Source organism: Larimichthys crocea, chromosome III, assembly GCF_000972845.2.
Source record: "Larimichthys crocea isolate SSNF chromosome III, L_crocea_2.0, whole genome shotgun sequence".
Lineage (NCBI taxonomy): Eukaryota > Metazoa > Chordata > Actinopteri > Sciaenidae > Larimichthys > Larimichthys crocea.
In genome coordinates, this window is record NC_040013.1 from 4,152,760 (window position 1) to 4,172,295 (window position 19,536).

At 46.5% G+C, this 19,536-nt stretch overlaps 1 protein-coding gene across 3 annotated transcripts in view; it reads right to left on the reverse strand.

Annotated features, from left to right (window-relative positions):
- The window catches only part of LOC104921717 (tetratricopeptide repeat protein 28), a 163,681-nt gene that overhangs the window by 3,885 nt on the left and 140,260 nt on the right, over nt 1–19,536 (reverse strand). For all 3 annotated transcript variants that reach the window (XM_019255408.2, XM_019255407.2, XM_019255409.2), the window contains 13 exons: nt 18,794–19,317; nt 13,910–14,019; nt 10,915–11,044; nt 10,587–10,805; nt 8,034–8,199; nt 5,515–5,655; nt 2,630–2,774; nt 2,302–2,481; nt 1,668–2,212; nt 1,285–1,532; nt 1,057–1,181; nt 715–946; nt 416–492 (listed from right to left, as the gene is read on the reverse strand). In XM_019255408.2, coding sequence (XP_019110953.2) covers nt 416–492; nt 715–946; nt 1,057–1,181; nt 1,285–1,532; nt 1,668–2,212; nt 2,302–2,481; nt 2,630–2,774; nt 5,515–5,655; nt 8,034–8,199; nt 10,587–10,805; nt 10,915–11,044; nt 13,910–14,019; nt 18,794–19,317 — 2,842 coding nt within the window. The remainder of the gene's footprint in view (nt 1–415; nt 493–714; nt 947–1,056; nt 1,182–1,284; nt 1,533–1,667; nt 2,213–2,301; nt 2,482–2,629; nt 2,775–5,514; nt 5,656–8,033; nt 8,200–10,586; nt 10,806–10,914; nt 11,045–13,909; nt 14,020–18,793; nt 19,318–19,536) is intronic.

The window sequence follows — 19,536 nt, forward strand, 5'->3', positions numbered from 1 at the left end:
AGCTAATCACCAACTAACTGAATAGCCTTTCACTGAAGCATGTGATAGCCACATGTGACACGTAAACAAGGATAAACCTCGGCAGTGTTGGATTAATTCTCTGGTGTCACGAGCTCGGGCGCAAGAGAACAAGACTGAGTCTGAGGTTGTTTTTGAAGGACTGCTAGTTAGTCGTCCTGGCTGCATTTCAATGCAGATTAAGCTGCAGCTTGAATTGCCAGTGTGTTAGTGTGTTGTGATGTAACTAAGTGATGTATCGCTGCTATTCTCCTCTTGCAAGAAGCTTATGGTGCAAAAGGCATCTAAAAGTTTCAGAGAGTGTCTCGAGTGTTCTTAACACTAAATAAAATCAATTATATTTGCCATTTGAGCCAAATTTCTATCTGATGCAGTAGATTTAAAAAATCCAGCATACCCGGTTGATGAGCTGCTCTCCTGCCTCTGAAGCTGTGATGAGTTTGCACAAAGCCTGGAGAGCTGGAGGCGGCAGACCTGAGGGTCGGAATCAAAAGAAGTTCTTCATTATTCACACACAAGGCTCATGTTTTTATAGCTAAAAAGTAATACACGGAGTCATATGAAATGTTACAAATACAAAAGGACAGAACCGGCTACACAGTATGTGGAAAACAGAAAATACACAACCACCAAATCAGGAAAACATTGGACAGCTTCTTATCTAACTGTTAGGTAGAGCTTGTCTCAGGTGCATACCCAGTAGTGATTGTAAAGTGGTGCTGCACTGTTGGAGCCTGTCTCCCGGATCAGCAGTGGGAAAAAAGACAGCAGCGGGGATACCAGGGCCCGCAGAGTCAAGACGGAAGCCCACAGCTGTCAGCAAGGCCTGCCAGCCAGGGACACCCCCCACCTTGTTCTCCACACTTTGCTGGGATGTGTACATGGAGTTACGCTGGCCGTTCTGTATCCTCTGAAGAGACTTCTCCACCTGCAAAGACCGGGGAAGTGCAGCATCAGTATTTTGATGCATCTTTGGTTGTGACATTTTGCTTCGTAAGTAAATCCTTGTGTGTGTGTATGTGTGTGTCCATGTCTCACCAGGTGGAGTAAAACTCTCAGAGCATCTCGTGCTCGATCTGGATACTGCAGAATCTCTGCTAAAGCTTGGCCGATGAGGGAAGATGGACTGTTAAGTTTGACATCATTGCCGATCAGCATGTATCCTGGAGAAAAACATGAAATAAAAAGCTCCATTAGAATGTTATCCTTTTTAAGAAATGATTATGGGAATACAGAATTAACATGTAAGTGAATAACATCGCTCACCTGCCCAGTTTGAGGGGTGCGAGTACTGCTTGCTGCTCTGGACAGTCTTCATGGCATCTGCCAGTGCTGCACTGGCCTTGGTCCCATTAAGCAGGGCAGTGTAGAAGGCATGGACAAAGACTTTGGAGGCTGCAACAGGGACAGGCCACAAGGACACAAGTGTACACTGAGCCCCAGCGGCCAGGAAGGCTCTGGTCAATCCAACGACACCATCTGCTGTCACTTTGCTGCTGGACTCCTGGTACGACCTGCAGCCGCAACGACACGCAAGCGTATAATTGAAATAGCAAGCTGCAAAATATTTAATAGGATAATATTTCAAGCGGATCTAAATCAAGATGCAGGCCACAATTAAATGTGTTCCCCTTGACCAGCCAACCTACCCCAGCACCACCAGCTTGACAGGCAACCTTAGGTCCAATATATCAGCAGCTGTGAGCAGGAACTCCTGCAGGGGCGGACTGTCACAGATGCTCTCCACGTCACTGCTGTCATCCTGCATGTGGAGAGATTCCGGGATGGTGTAGCCGCTTCCAATGGAGCCCTTCCTGCCTCGACCACAGCTGCCTCTCCTGCTCCCTGCACCTCTCCCCAGCGTTCCCACTCCCACACTGGCACTTGCCCCACCAGGCACGGCCTCAGGGTTCGGGGTGAGCACCAGAGCTGCCAATTTCCATGAAATGTGGGTGGCGAAATGGGCACATTCAGCTTGCGTGAGGGCACTCATCACACGTTCCTTGGTGGCAGCAGAGCCGGCTAAGGGTTGGCAGCCCAGCAGCTCAGCCACCATTAGGGCTTCCTCCTCTGCAGAGGGCATTGGTCCCCACAGCCAGCGGTCCATCACAGGTGAGGGCAGTCGAGGGTTCCCCACCACTGCTGCCATTGAGACACCACCACATGGAGCTGGTCCAGGACGCCGGGAGTGAGCCTAGGAGCACAGTGAAGATTATAGCTCTGCAATCTAATGACAGCAATATTTAAGAAGTATTGTTTTTAGTCATGAATGAAAAGCTCAACCTTTGCACTAGTTCCAAGGCCATGGATGGAGGGAACAGCGATGAGGCTGAAACGCTCATACAGGTACTCATTAGAAGAGCTTCCTTTGAGAAGGGCAAAGGGGATGAGGTATAGTTCCCCCTCCAGCACCATCACCAGCTGTCTGTGTCTGCCAACAGGCCCGCTGGAGTGCATCAAGCCCTGTCAGAAGGACAGAAGGAATAGTTTGAAAATGCACAACTACGAAATAACATTTCAATGTGCAGCGCTCTTCTACTCCTCTATCCTCTTCTCTCTAGCACACAACTACATCAGTAGACAGGCAATGACCCATAGATGCAGCACTCACCCCCTCCATAGGCGCGATGAGCAGATCATAAAGTGCTCGCAGTGGAGGCTTTCCGAGGTTACTGGAGCGACGGGGCAGGGAAGAGTTACCATCTTTGGCAGGCGACATGGTGTTACTGAAGAGGCTGGTCATACTCTGGCAACTCCTGCACAAACACAAAATAATGCTGTTGTCATTTTGTACATGACATTTATATACTGCAGACCCAAGGCACACAGTTTCAGGCGCATCTAGCACATCGTGCATTTACAGTAAGCTCCACAAATATATGCACAGACAAGAACTTTGTGTTCTTTACATAAACAAAAACGACCTTCTTTATTCCACATCTACAGATATTCATGAGTGTCCTTGAGTCAATACAAATATCAGATATAATCTGATATTATTCTACATAACAACGGGGCACATTTATCTTAAACAGTCCTAAGAAAACTGTGGCTGTTCTTGTAACGTTAAGGTCAGCACAAGGTTTGTAAAAAAAGCGTGTAAACAGAGATTTTGTGTAGAAAACTATATGCCAACTATATATAATTAATAAGCTCTGCAGATGTGCTGGTGAATGTGACTGACGAGCTCTGTCTATGTCTAACTTGCAGCATAGTGTTGCATCAGATATGGCCACGGGAAGACACAAACTCACTGCGCCCCTGTGTGTTTCTGTGATTTTGTGTGTGGTGGCAGTACAAAGCTGCAGCAGAGGAGAGAGATCCAACGCTCTCAGTCCACCCCATCTTTCTTCTTCTAACGTGCCCACTGTCACATCTAAGACACGCTGGCTAAGAGGCAGATGAAGACGGGTCAAACTGGATCTTCATTGTGATGTTCTTTAATCTCTCAGCGAACACATGAGGCAATGCCGCTGAGAATATTATGCAAATATGTAAAGCTCCACTAGATGGCAGTATTGCACCGTGGTAGCCTAGAGCTTACAGAAACATGAAGTAGTGTTGGATGTGATCATCAGCCTGCCAGGGGCTCACCTCATCCTTACAGGGACCTACTCTACATACAGTCAAAACTAAGAGCACCCAGTGTTTCTTCAGCGCTCTGCCTGTGACTGTTTCACCGTACGAGTCTCTGAAACAAACATAAATAAGGTAAAGGCCCTCAGTGTGTTTGAGGCGTGTCTGCTATGTGATGGGGAGTGACAGCATGCTGAGAACTGTGCTAATGGTGGCCGTGGGGTTAGAAGCCTTTGGTGCTGTAGGCGCATAAGGCCGAGCTTTATGGTCGCACTTGTCACTACTCTCCATCTGTTCCACCAGCCAGAGTTTCTTCCAGGCCCCAGCCGACAGACATCTATCCTGCCCTTCTGGTAGCCCCAGGCCACTGGCTTGCCTCCAGCATCCCAACATTCTGTCTCTCTCCTAGGCCTTGGCATGAGCCTCCATGGGAAAGCAAACAATCGTTTGTTAGCCTGACAGGAAGAATGAGTGGGTAGGCGAGGGATAAGGCAAGCGAAGGTGAGTGTCAAGTGTAAAGGGAAGCAGTGAAAAGGGAAGACTAAAAGCAGTGAGGCTGAAGGTGAAGACTGAATTCACCGGCCGCCTAATTTGGACTGCGGCTGAAAGACACCTTTAAGTGTGATCTGAGAGGCGATACAAAGGAAGACAAGTTAGCTTCTAGAACGGGCTCACGCTTTTTATTCTGACCTCATTCCGAGCTGCCGTATAAACACTTCAGCCAGCGGCCTCTCGGCTCTTCTGATGCGGGCTCCCCGTTCTACCAGCGTTAACTTCATCGAGATCCTCAAACAATCTCATTATGCTATCGTTGTGCATAAAAAACATATTCAATTACACACTGAGGGGATTATCACCTTCCCATAGTAATCCTTCCAAGCTCCCTCGTGAAGATTAGATCTCGGTGTTAAAGTAGGGCAATCGATGATAATACCAGATGAAGATATCACACCAAGAAGCAGATGTCTTTTAGTGTTGAGTATATTGTTCTTGTACCATTTTTGATTTAAATGTCATTTAATTAGAGTGCATTTTATTATTGGGTAATTGTGGAAACACTGCAGTCTCCATGCCTCTAATGATAGCCTACTAATAGTCTAAATCTTAATGTGTTTGGGAGGAACGATGGGGGGAAGGGAAGTCAAAGAGGCACATCCATGCACGTTATCTGCCATCACGTTACACGACATTTCTTCATTTTCTCTTGCTGTAACATTGAGATAGATGATGGGCTCCTGAGCACGAGGAGCTTTATAATTCAGAGTTTTTTGAGAACCAAAAGAATGAGCGGATTATTACCGGCAGCCCATTAAAGGGGCTTAATGAGCACCGAGACTCAATTAAAGTTGGAATTACCCTCTCATCAAAGAGCAGCTCAACTGTGGACGAGGACAGGGAAATACGACCCAGACACACACACATACACACACACACATCCACACACATATTATATTGGTGTACGTTACCAATCAGCATAACGTCAATGAATATTTTGCATCGTATTAAATAATTCTCTGAAAGAAAGAGCCACTGGCAGACTCAGTGGGAAAAATCCACAGTGAGTGATAAATCTGCACAGCAAACACAAACAGGGCAAACATCTTAAAATCACGTCGGTGTCTGGCACACACACACACACACACACACACACAGTAGGCAGTTGATAAGGGCTTTAGCAGCTTGGCTCTACTCAGTCTATTTAATAAGGAGGATTCACATGCTGCCTCTGCGCTGGCTAAACAATGGAGAAAAGACTCCTTTCACAGATGAGCCACAATACCCATGGATCTCTCTTACCCAAGCAGAGATTTCTAATCTTTCTTTTATTTTCTTTTTTTTGCAGAAAAGACAGGTCTAAGTAGTGCTTGTTTCTTGGTAAGAGCGCGGGAAAGTGGAGGTGATTCGCCTAAAATCTCGTACCTGTTGAACAGGTTGTTTCTGGACACCATGCGCAGGAAGCCTGTTGGATCAGTGACTGAGTTAAGCTTGTTGTTGAGCTCTTCAAATTGTTGGTCCAACAAATCTCCCGCCTCGCTCTCGGTCTCGCTACTCGAACACCCTCTGAAAGAGAGAGAGAGAGAGAGAGAGATGGAGTGAGAGACACGCGCAGACATCGAAATGTTGGCAAGAAAAAAGGCACTCCAGCAAAGTCGACAATACACAGACGCACATTGTTTCTCTGCGGATTAATCAGCTACACACATTCCTGATCTGTCCGAAATACACACTGTTCAACTCACACGCACACGCGCTCACACACTTGGCCTAATTTCACAGGCTCGGTCCAACACCCTGATGGTAAGCAGAGTTAAATCCTTTCATTATAATGCTGGTGATGCTGATCCAGTCAGTGGGGAGTCAACCACCCCCACCCAACAAACACTACTTCGCCACCGCTCTCCCCCTTCATGCTTGAACTTCTCCTCTGATGCAGACATATCATGTAACTCTTGTATCAGCGTCTTGAACCATGGGATATCTCATCATCGTATGCCTCCCACCACCACCACCACTATTTTTTTTTTTAATCCTTGTAGTGTCTCATCTGAGATCCACTCTCCTGAGGCGTGCATAGTGACAGATCTGTACAGACTGAAGAAATGTTGGATGCAGAATGCAAGTGCAGATCCCAAAAAAATCCACATGTTAAAACACAGGTTTATGTTTCCCCCCTTTCTACATCGTCCTTTCTTTCACACACACACATATATATGTGCTCCCCATTTTTCTCCATCCCATTCATTTTCTCTTTCATTTCAGAGAGCTGTCTTCCCTTTTCTCCCCACTCTGGAGAATGAATGGGCTGGTAAGTGGCTGCCATATTGTGCCCATCCAGGCGCAGTGGCGTGTGTGTGGCTTCCCATTGGAGTAGTAAATGAGCTGGTAATGGGGCAGGAGGGCCACGCTGCAAGGGTGGTGGAGGCTGGCACTGGGCAGACCAGCTGGGCACGATGGATCAAACACCAACTAGAGAAACCATTCTACACGTCAGACATGTTCTAGACCCACGGATGTCAATACATCTTTCATCTTCTCCCACAGAATCCCTCTGGCTACATTCCCTGTTGTCTTTAACCACAAGCCTCTGCAACTTTTACTTCATTGATTTTGCCATTGCATCTTAACCTCCTTCCTTGCATCCTCTCTTCCTTTACTTGTCAGGTGCTGTGTTTGTTAGGTGAGTTCAACAGCCTGGCTACACAAAGAGCCATTATTCCGTCTCATTTATTCCCACTGGGGAGAGAGTGGAGTACTTCAGGAAGGTGGTGGAGGCCTGTCATCACACGGGGCAATGGGGCAGAATAACGCTCTTTTACACACATGCACCTTCCTCAGCTCAACACTGAGATAAAAGTGTCAAGTTTTGGTTGAAGTGTTAATCTTAGTTTTTTGTCTCGGGCCTCCATTTTTGATGATATGTCATGTTGTTTTTATGCTTCCTTCTGATGCTTCAAACAGTGCGGTCTGTACTGCCTTTCTTTTTTTGTCAATAAAGTTTATGTGGGTGTGTTTTTTACTTCGTCTGCTCAGCCGTGGTAGCCATCCCTGCTCGGGAAAATTAGAGGTTGGGTACAGACTAAATGGCTACTGGGTTATATAAATCAGTGATAGCATAAATCAGCACGCTGGTGTTGCAGGCCTGCTCTGTTTAATGACTGCATATGTGAGCGAAAATTAGAGAGTGTGAATGTCGGCTGCTTCACGTCTACTGAGTCACATCCTTGGTTTTGAACCCCCAGTATTTGGATCAAGGTGTGTCAAACTCAGAAGGCTACAGATGGTAATTCAATGTGTCAGATGCATATTTAATCAACATTTAGGCAAATAGAAGTCTGGGATTTGACTCAGTATCTGCAGCCAACATTAAAAAGGGGCTTGAATCAGGATCAAGGCCAAGAACAACTCGATCTGGACATTCCTAGTGCCAAAACATACTTAACGTATATCTACGTTAGTTTGATCATGAAGTCAGAGAGAGTGCTGGACTAGAACAGAGGCAATGAAGTCCTCTGCATGCAAAGAAAAACAAAGAATCGCAATTGAGCAATCACAAATTCTTGAATGCATCTAAATTCCTCAAAAGCAGATGTCAAGAGCACAAACATGGCATAATAGAAAAAGACATAAGACCCAAACAAAAAAAACCCCAAACAACTCTAGAAATAATACAATCCTGCCAGCCGTGTCACTTTAAAAATGTTCAATTACATGATTTATATTACACGAAGGCCAGAAGAGGGATTGTTAAAAGACAGTTTTGGCATCACAGCTTGAAAAATCAAGCGCATGCTACGACATAATCCACAAAGTTACTTAATCGTTTGAGAAAAACCAGCTTCCAGCAATTACTCCAAAGTAAGTGTGTTATGATTTGAATAATGAGCTCACAAACAGAGAGGAGAATTTTCATTTCACTGTGACAGCTGTGAACGTCTCACCTGCTGTAATAAGACTCTACTCCCAGAGCCTCGCGGGCACTGGCGATGTGCTGCTCCAACGAGGAGCCGCTGATCACCCCGCCGCCGCCGCCGCCTCCCTCCTGGAACTCTGACCCTCCTTCTGATACTCCCTCGCCCAGATACACCTCGTGAAACTTCAGGATGCCTGTGAAGAGAGAAGGAGGTGCGAACGTGACCGGCTGTGACTTCAGGTGTTCATGAGGCCTTCTAACTTCTAATAGTATTACTCGCTCACGACAGGCAGGGGAGGGAATATTGGATCGTTCCATTTGAAACGTGCAGCAGCAGTGCATCTGTGGAGAATAAAACAAATAACGTTCAATAAAAGATAAGAGTAGGCTGCCTGTGCCATCTGCTGCCCGCCATGAGAGCTCAGCTGAGTTTCAAGCAGGAACATCAGTGGGAGTGGGGGGAGCTGGAGTACAGGCGGTGTGTGTGTGTGAGTTTATGGGTGTGTCAGAGCCGTATGAGCGGATGTATTTGCATGCATGCTTTGTATTAACTGCATCTGATTGGACAGTATATGCAATTTAGGCGTGCGTGTGTGTGCGTGTGCATTCAAGTCGATAAAAATGTCGCAGGATTTGCACAACCGAAGTAATTAGGACCTCAGTAGCCCTTTTTAGTGATGGCAGACTCTTTAGAGCAGGCCATGTTTGTGTGCCAGCTGGATGCCAGGGAATGCCAGGAAGTGACAGACAGGCGATTAGTGAGCAAGTGGCTCCCTCTTAGCCTGGGGCAATATTCAGTGCTTTGAAGATCTCTACTCGTCCCTGTAGTGTTCCTCCCCTCCGTATGACTAGTGCTGCAGGGGTCAAGTTCGTCTGGTTGCCTGGGAGCCGGATTTGATCAAATTTTCAGGCTTGGTGGCACGGGACACGGGTCAAGGCTCTCATTTCCTCTCTTTACAGCAGAGAGCAGAAGTGAGCCAAAGAACTACTAACAGCATGGCAGCCACAGTGTCATGCACTGTGATTCATGCCTATTCTCTTTGAGAAACTGGAATCCTGAGAGTCACATCAACGAGCCGCATGTTAATCCCTCCGCCCGCGTCGGCGTTACTCAGTGCGTCGACAGAAAGAGACAGATATGGATAAGTACACACAAGAAGTGTAACAGCACCACGAGGAAATAAAAATGAAAGCAAAGAAAGGAATAAAAGCAAAGACGGGATGAAAAGAGGCGGAGAAATTATGACTGCTACAACAGCAAAGCGTTTTCCTGTTGGCATGTGCGAAGATGCTGCCGATGTTGTTTGGCTGTGTCACTTTCAATTAGCATGGTTCACAGGCAGATGCCTTCTGGGGGGAAAGACGAAGCAGGGGGCAAATCCTAACAGCAGAGTGACAGGTGGCACTGCCACTCGGTGTTAACGCTGGCCTTCCTACCCCAGCAGCTGAAAACAAGCTGCAGCCTCGAGACCTTTTATCCGCTTTGATTCGAACAAGCGAGTGTGTGACTTTGTTTTTTGCGTATGTTCTTTCACCTGTGTAGTTGTTACAACATTAATCCGTTAAAGCTTGAACACAAAAAAAAAAGATCTGAAATATTTGCCTCAAGACATTTGATTGCTTCAGAATGTAGCGGTAATGAAGGTTTGAATATTGAGGTTAATCTACTGAGAATATATCCTGTGTGCTATATTTCACAGGGAATGGAAAAACTTTGAAGAAAAGAAAAATGCGTTTTGCATAAAACTTAAAATTGCTTCATTTGAAGTTTGGAATAGGAATGATGAGAAACTGCTACAAATAGTCCTGTCAGCAAGTAAAAAGGCTGTCATGAGGAAGTGGCTAGAGTGAGAGCGACCCACCATTGATGAACGGATGCAAATAATACATGACATATATATTATGGAAAGGCGCAAAGTCAAAATCGATTATTTTCCGGATTTGGACCAAGTGGATTGAGGACATGAAGCCTGTGTGGTCAAACTTTGGTTTATCTGATCGAATAAATGAGTGAAAGTATAAAGTTATTTAATCATATCTGACAGCTGTTATTTACTTTGTTTCGTCTAGGTGAAATGTGAAAGTTTCCCATGTTCAAACAAAAATAATTAAAGCTTATAGTTTGAAAGGAAATCTCTGGAAGAGCTAAGCTGTAAAAGTGTGCACAATCCTTTGTGGATCTAGCTGCAGTATTGATACAATGTAAACTAATAAATGTGAAGTAATTGTTTTTTCAAAATAAAAAAAAATAGAAAAAGAAAAAGAACAAAACTGAAAAGTCTGTGAATGAAAAAAGATAAAAAAGTGAAAAAACAAAAGCAGTTTGAGGTGTTACTGGCCAACGTATAAAGTGTCCACTTATATTATTACCTTATTTATTTTACCTGAGTAAAAGAGAAAATTTGAAACCTATCCACCGAATCTGATTGTTCAAACTCACATGGCCTCTGACAGGAGAAAATGTTTTAGGGCAGAAAACAATAACGAGAAGACAGACAGGCCTGATAGCATTTCAGCACCACCATAAAACTATTTACAATCTGAGCAATGGGCCAAGCAGAGAGAATCCGTCCAGTCTTACCTGCTCCTGGAGCCAGCAGCCAGCTGTACAGGTAACCAGCAGCCATGGAGAAATAAAGCACCAAAGCCCTCTGGCTGTTGACGGTGTCCAGGATGTGCTCCACTGTTACCGGGGTGTAGGGGTCCGAGTCCTGCTGGCCTGTCTGCCTCTCCACCAAGAGGTCGGCAAAGGCTCGTGTTCGACCCCGCTCTGCTACCGCCAGAGCCTCATCGTGGTGGCCTGTGGCACATCAAGAGGCGAGTGCTGATTAACGGGTGGAGGCTAACACATGATCTTTTATATCAGCAGCATGAAGTAGAGAGGATGTGAGGAGCGTCTATGGGCATACCTAGGCTGACAAGGACCCTTTGGAGTGCCTGGTAGCAGGAGGTTTGCAGGTCGAACAGGGAGAGTTTGTAGTCGGTGCTGTGCTGGGCTTCATGGCGGATGGTCTCAAACAGTGCAGATGCTCGGTAGAGCTGAGGGTAAATGACAACAGTCAGAAAACGGCAACATGCATCACACTTGTGTTCAGTTTGGATGATTGTAGGGTTGCCCTACTGTAACTAAATAGGCTCTTTTTTTTTATATGTTTGATTCCTAGTTGAGTAACCCATGCGAACACTGAAGTGGTCACTATGGGTACAAATGTCTACTAAATCATAAGTTTGTATGATTAAACGAGAGGAAAACGACTGCAGCCACTAGATGGTAGCATCCCACCTCACTGGTCATCACTGATGACACCTTCCAATTCTGCTTCTCTCTCTTTCAACAGAGTAAAGTACAATAATGTAGCTTGATGAATCGCCTACCAACACAAGTAAACCTCTCTTCAGCTCTTATTTGCTTGGACACAGGAAAGGGCGATGCGAAGCTAAACCATTACTTGGGTATCTTGGGCGGACGGCGTCCTAAGGAAATAAATGCTTTGTGAACTCAATAGGCCCGTCTGTGTTATTGGACCTTTCTATTCAGTGCCAGACATTGGATTGAGAGAAAGAGAGAGACAATGGAGAGGTGGGGTCGGCGAGCACTGTTGCACATTGGCCAAGCGGAGCTAGCCGGTAGTGCTGATTCATGGGAGCCTTTATTGATTTCCTATTTGTGCACCTATGGCAGCGCTGTAGGAAGACTGGGACTGCTATAGAGCCACTCTCCAGGAGTCCAGAGCAAGCAGAGAGGGTGAAACACTCTGTTCACACTGCTTGAAACACAGTTCATACAAGACAAAGAGCTGCAGTGGAGAGAAAAGGTTGTTAGTGTGGATGAAGAGGAGTCTATCAGCACTGTGGGCTCGGTGAGAGAAGGACAGAGGGAAAAGAGAGCGTGTTTTCTTGCGAGCGCACATATATGCATACGCCGTAGCTCGTCTGGCATATCCCAAGGTCATGCAAGAAAAGTGTGTCAGAGGGAGTGAAGGGGACCAGCAGAGAATCCGCCAGCTCTGCTGCATTAGTGCGAGGAGACGGAGCAGCCAGTCTCGCTGATTTGGCTGATAGGGCCATGGGAAGGACTGCTGCAGTGCTGGTTTAATCTGTTAGGCTTGCAGACATCCCTTTAAGAGCGAAACTAATTTCTCACGGAGCCATTCCTCTGGCCTGACCCCTGCTGGCACAGATGAAGTGGGGGGGAAACAATCCCAAATGTGCTGCGTCCGCAGTGACTTGCCTGGCTGCGATACAGGTGAAATCTGCTACATTCTCTCAGCTGCTCTGCATTCAGAAAGCACGCTCGTGTTTTTGAACCATCACTGATGCTAACATGGCTTTTATCTGACACGTTAAGTGAATGTCAATGTCACAGTGAAACGGTAACGTGAGCTGAGCTTGATACACACACACACACACACACCTCTAATGATTTTTGTAGAATAACCTCCCTGGGGAACTCTCATCCTCTGTGACAGATGATATCAGAAGGAGAAAAAAAAAAAAGATTAATCTACAACAGACCACTGATATTTAAGTAAACATGAATTCATTGATCCGCGTTCTCCTTTAGATATGAACGCGAGCGCTCCTCAGCTGCCGAGATACCTGATTAGAATCAGGACACGTCAATCCACGTGTCACGCCGAACATCGGGATCGCAGCGAGGGTGTTAAACTACAATTGGGTTTAAACGTACAGGGAATGAGGAACATGAGGTCAGGTACTCTCATCCCACACCTATGGATGCTTTATGAATTTCAATACAAGCCTACACAAATGAGGTTTGAAGTGGGTCAGGGTATTTACAAAGGTCATCTGTAGCAAAAAGGCTCATGAATAACCATTTGATCTATACTCAGGAGGACGTCAGTGTCCTTTCCCACCGCCGATTCACCCTGGAGGTTACCAGCTGACATAGAGGGCAAAAAAAAAAACAAAAGAAGAAAAATCTTAAATATTGCCGTGAAGCTGCAAGAAGAAGACGGCACAGCGTTAACACGCACTGCTAAGGTCTTAAGATCAAGAGTGGAAAGCAAACATGCAGCGGAAAATATGTCGCACAGGCTCGTTAGAATAATATTTTGCTTTAATTGAACACAAATTCCTCAATATGACTCACGGGCCTCTGCTGTAGTCAGCACCTTGGTTCAGCCTTTTCCAACTCTTGTTATAGATAATTGCAAACAGACAAAGTTACTTTCTGAAAAGTACGACGCAGGACAGAAAGACAAAAAAAGCTATCTGGGTCAGATAGATGCACGTAGTGTGTATCACAACAGAAGCAGCTGAGTAACATCCCCGCAGACACACGTGACAGCGGCTGCTGTTGGTTTGACTGTTCACAGACTCGTGTGTGTCTGTGTGGATGCACGAGCTGAGTAAATCTTGAGCTGTGGTGTGTGGAGAGACTGTAAAGAGATGTTAAGGGGATATTCCATGCTTGCCAGGTGGGCAGTGGGTTGAAGAGTGTGGTTGTGCGTGTGATGCAGAGGCTCGGGACTCCTGAGACCATGCACACAGATAGATATTTTAAAAACGCTTCAGTCATATGTCGCCTTTCTGCTGAGATGGCAGCATGTACCCAGCATGTTGCCAGCAGCTGTGTTCAAGCGCTACAGCCATCGCCACCCTTCCTTCTTCTCCCATGGGCTCCTTCTTCACTCTTCTACCACGAGGGCATTGCCGAAAACGTATATTCCACACACACACTCCGCGTCTTTGGACGTCTACTTCGCTCTCTCATCTGTAATCTTTGCCAGATCTTTTTTGAACAGATGTGTTTCTTAGAGGTCAGGTTTAACTACGAGACGGTCCAGATGGAGGAGAGGATAGGAGAGGAGAAGGAGAAGAGATGAGAGGAGACTCAAGGTGAGTCGAGACAAGACGAGGAAGGAACAGGAGATACTTTACCTGATGTTGGGCCTCCTCCAGATTCCCACTGGCCCACAGAGAGAGCCCCAGACGATGGCGGATCTTCGCCTCGTCCTCACGCCGAGCCAGCTGCTCTGCAAGCCGCAGGCCTGTCAGAAGGGGAAGAAGCAGGAGCAGACGAGAGAGAGAGAGAGAGAGAGAGGAGAGTGAAAATTATTCAGAGCAGGCAGACTCTTAGGTATCTTTCAGAGTAACAGATGTAAGCATCGCGTGGTACTGATGTTCTGACAGCGAACAGGTTTGGATATTTGGCCTCGGTTGTAAGATAGTGCTCACACGGCTAAAACACACACAAACGCACACTCCTGCCATAGAGGGAGGCTGGTAGAGCACTAATCGGACTGCATGGTAATCAATGCGGAGGATTGACTGGCTGAACAAACACAAACACGCTTAATGCTTGCATAAAAAGAAGCCACACTGCATCATGAAGACGTCTACAAATATTTGCAGACGCGCTGATGAGCTAATAATAGGCTGTGTGCAAACTCCCAGCGCGGTCTACTTTGTGATATTTAGTTTTGAGAGACTTTCAAAGTTGTTCTGGGGAAACCCGGCGGGAGGTTTGAACGTCTGCGTCGTGTGTCTCTAGGCGTGCACGCTCGGTGTCAGATCACCTGGCGAGCGCGCAGTTTGTTTTTCACTTCCAATCCCTCAAGCAGCGAGGCGTATGTCACATCTTTGCATGTGTCCCCAGTCTGCCCGCCGAGCGCTTGGTTCAGCCCAATTACTGAGATGAAAATGCCACTCCACAGAGGACAATGACGGGGGGGAAAAAAAGAAAAAGACAGCTGCTGGGCCACACATCACCCACAAGGTGCTAAATGCACAGCAAGCAGTCTGCAGCAGGCCACAGCTCATGCATGGTCTCACTTAACACGGGCTCTGTATTCGTGTGTTCTCTCCACTCCGCTTGTGTGACGGAGGGGTCTAAACACACTTTTGGTCAAAGAGAAGAGAGAAAATGGGCCAAGCCACCCTCGTCCGAGTCTGCTTTTCTCAGCATTCCTGGAATACGGTCTGTGGCTGGACCAGATAAGCCAAGAACAGAGAGCGTGACCCGAAAACAGCCAGTCTGTTCCGCAAGACCCAGCACACCACGCAGCCAGAGACTTCATGGCTCCTCCATGGCCACGCTCGCCGGCAGCCTTTGAAGCCTGCAACAGTCTCCCCTCTCTCGCCTTATCTTTCCACACACCCTCCCTCTGCCTGCCCGCCCGCCCGCCTGCCCTCTTTCCCCCCCATGCATCTGCTGAGCTCCTCTCTCCCACTGCCGCCCGTATTCGTTTTCTCATCTCCGTGCCTGCGTCTCTGCCTCCCACCTTCACGCCACCACCCTCCACCCCCTCCTCACACTTTTCTCTACCTGTTTCATCTCGACTGTGGTGGCAGTGCTCGCGGGGACTCGGCACTGCTTAGGGCTCATTAGGCGCCGGAGCAAGAGAGAGGAAACAGATCTAAATCATCCTTTTCATTCTCTGACAGCCTCACCCCTCACTCATCTAAACCCCAGCTCTGAGCCTTTCATCTGCATGCGCATGCACACACACGGGCACACACACACACACACACACACACACACACACACACACACCAACCTTTCTTTCTCTGAGCTGCTCTGTGATAGTTCTTTATGATCAAGCCTGAATGTCAACCAACTCTATGTTTTCTTTATTCTCCAGCTGACAGTGAAATAATACATGTGAATTATGACTCACGCCGATTCCTGTCTCTCTCCTCCGACTCGCCTGCCATTCTCTCGCTTTCTCTTCATCCCTTCCTTTCCCTCCCTAACTCTCTCCTCCCTCTGTTCTGCCGCTCTGTATCATTCAGTGTCTGTCACTGTCACCGTGCGTGCCTTTGGTGCGCCCCGCAGGCACAGTCACGTAGCGGCGGCTGACATGAGGATGTGGCCGTGGCTGGCTGCACCCTGAAGAGCAACTAGAGAACACTTTAAAGGCTGCTTGACAGCTGGGTGAGAGATTCTCTGCAGCCCCCTCAGGCCCACGCACCTCTGGCTTCAGACACAAGCTTTATGTGCAGGCGCCACATATACACACACACACACACACACACACACACGGGCACGAAATCTCATGCGATGTAAAACCACAAGTGCGTGTTTTGCCACAAACAAAATAACTTGGGACATGCACACTCATGACACATGACGACACAGTATCCTTTTCATTATGACCGCATGTGGAAAAGAACAGTGTTTCCTACACTAAGTATACCATAAATAATATGATACAATCACGAAACAGACTAAATGCGGTGTCTTGCTTCTAAAAGAATCTAACCAGACTTCTGGCATGCAATCTAAACTCTGAGGATGCACCAAGGACACCAAACTCATCCGACGTAAACACATTTCTACAATTACGCACAGTGGTACTAAGACGGTATCGACATTCGCATTAAGTTGAGAGCAAAATATTGGTTTAATAATACATGGGATAATGGAAAGCTAGGCTAATTTCCTTTTTTCGGTTTCTAGACGTTAATCACTAAAATGCACGTCAGGGGTGATGGATGCCGTCTGCTCCGAGCCTAAAGAAGCGGAGAAATGAAATAGCCGCAAAGATCTACGACAGCTGAAAGCAAAAAAAAAAAAAAAAAAGTATATCAGCATCTCACTACGCCACCTGTCAAACCCCCGCTGCCACTTTATCAGCAAACGACATTCAGGACTCATAGCATAAAAATAGTAACAGTGAAAACGGTGAGGGGTCCACATATGATGATGAAAGGTCCAGACATTTCACACTGTGACACATATCATCCGACTGCATCTAGTTTCATATGCCTGCTGACAAGGCTTTCAAAGACCCACCGACGTTAACGTGTTTTATTAGAATTCCTGAGTCACTTCTATAGTGTTTAACGTGTGATGAATGTGCAATACTCCACCAAATCATACGATATATACTCTGCATATGAACTTACAAGGCCTGTCTGTGTTGTTTTATGCATGATTAAGGCCCCTTTCTTACAGATTATGCAGATTCCATACAAGTTTACGCTTATACTACACAGGTGTGCTTTGTATATGAGAATTTATTACCATATTAACATAGTTTTAATCAACTAGTATAATATACAATATATAAACTTGTCTAAAATCCATATCAAAGCAGCATAAACGTGTAAACTTATAAGATTCTGTTGGATTTTCAGCATAGGTGGTATATACTACATTTTTGTCCTTATTTACAATTAACATAAATTAATAAACACATTCTTTTTCCATGTTCAAATATTAAGCATCAAGTAACATTTCTACCAAAAAAAAAAGGTACTCCATTAGTTGTTGTTCCATAAACGGAGCGTGAAGAACCTGCAACACCTCCATTAGTCGCTACAATGACGCCATCGATTTAACGACACCGACACCGTCGTGTTAATCATTAAAAAGTGCATCTCGGTGTGAAATGCCTCTTTTGTTTAAGATTGAGACAGCCGCGTTGCAGTGTCCTTTAATGTAAAATTACAGGAAGATAACTCCGGGAGTAGTGTGAGCACTCGAAGTGACAGAAATCATGTTTGCCTATCAGAACTTAATTGGTATCTTCGTGTGTTTGCCACTGTAGCCTTGTCATTCTGTATTAGGGTACAAAACAGAAAAACCATCGGGCACACTAACATGCACACACACACACACATGCATGGAGATCACATGTTGTCAACAGTATCCGCAGTAGTTTGGAGCTGCCTTTCTAGCTCTCCTTCCAATTAATCTTTTTCGGCAAACGAAAACAAAAAAACAAGCAGTGCAGCATGAAGAATGAAAAAAAACAAAACAACTAGCAGTAGGAGTAGAAAAAATAGAAAAACCGAAGGAAAAAAAAAAAAAAACCCTTGCCAACTTTTCGGTCTGGGTAGGTTGGCCAGAAATAATTGGCTGTCAAGAATAGTGAAGGCACTGTTCTTTTTCACAGCCAGGCCGAGGAACAATACAAGGACAGTGTGGGGGACAACAGGAGGACAGGGTGGAGACAGAATGGCCTGTCGCTTTTGTTTCCATTAAAGCTCAACGAGCAGGCCTGCAGAGGGTGTGTGGGTCACTGCAGCCCTGCTAACTCTAATAAAGCGGACGCAGGAGAGATAGAGGAGATGTATTCCTCGATGCTTGCATTCTGCTCCCTGCAGGGTGAAATATGCAAACGCCCCTGTTGCAAGAGCTGCAATTTTCCTTGGATTCAAACAGAGTTTGGGTCGTAACGCAATGGGTGTGCCCGAGCATGAAGTCTGTCAATGGGGCACGGGCGAGGGCGGTAGTGTGGACATTCAGCTCGCATCCACCGATGCTTCCACTTATCACTTCCACAGTGACAAACCCTTCCTGCACTGTCACTGCCATGATGAATTTTCAAGGGCCCGAGCTGCAGGTTTTTATTTCACCATAATCTGGGGGGGACAATGAAGCGTGAGAGGCAGGAGTCTGTCAGCCACTGTGTGAAAAGATCCTTTGGCAGCTTACAGCAAAGAACCCTCTGAGAAAAGTAGATATAGAGGTGTGAAGAAGAGCTAGCAGTAAACAGGAAAAATGCCTTGGCGTGCATCCTGATAGGCTTGCACAGACATACACACGCGAATGCTCGTATACCTATACAACACAGAAGCCAATGCAGACACATAATACACACACAAAATCCCTCTGCACGCTTATAACACATAAGCACAAAAGCTCAAACACACACATGCACACACACACACACATGCACACAGTCTAATAAAAATGTGGCAAAGGCTTAGCAACAAATAGGCTCTGAATTTCATATTCATGAATTCACAAACTCTAAGCCTATCAGCCTTGGCAACAAAGGCAATCCTCTCTCCTGTTCCCCCTGACTCACTCACCTTCCTGCAGGTACATGACAGCCTGTGAGTAGTTTTGCAGTGCGTGGTGTGTTCTCCCCAGGCTCCCATAGGCCAGTGTCTTGGCAGCCAAGTCATTAGTCTGAGCCGCCACACTTAGGTGCTGTTCCTGGAACACGACCGCCCGCTCGTAGTTTCCAAGTGACTCGTAGGTAAGGCCCAAGTTCCCGTAGGCGCGAGCCTGGCGTGCGGGGCTGCCTGCTTCCTCCGCGATCTCCAGGTCACTTTGGTGGCATCGCAGGGCCGTCTCATACTCTCCCATAGCTTGATACACAACACCCAAACCGCAGCTGGCATCGCCCTCCAGAAGTCGGTCCTGGGTGTCACGGGCGATGGCCAGCTGACGCTCCAGACAGGAAATCGCCTGCTCGTAGTTGCCCAGCTGGCTGTGCAGTGCGCCCAGTTCACCGTAGGCCTGCGCCTTGCCTCCGCACTCCCCAAGCTCGTGAGCCACTACTAACCGCTTCTCAAAACACACAAGCGACTGCTGTAGATTTCCCATGGCCCTGCAGGTAAAGACAGAAAACCAATGAAGCCGATTAGGAGCGAGATAACAAACAGGACGAGACAACCTAGAAGAAAATCTGTCATTGGAAACTTTTTGCTCAAATTGAACAAATACTGACAACACTCAAAATAAATCTATCCAGCTCTCTGCTTATCTAGGAGAAATTACATTTTTGATTCACACAGATACATATCTAATCTCTTCTAACGGAGAATAT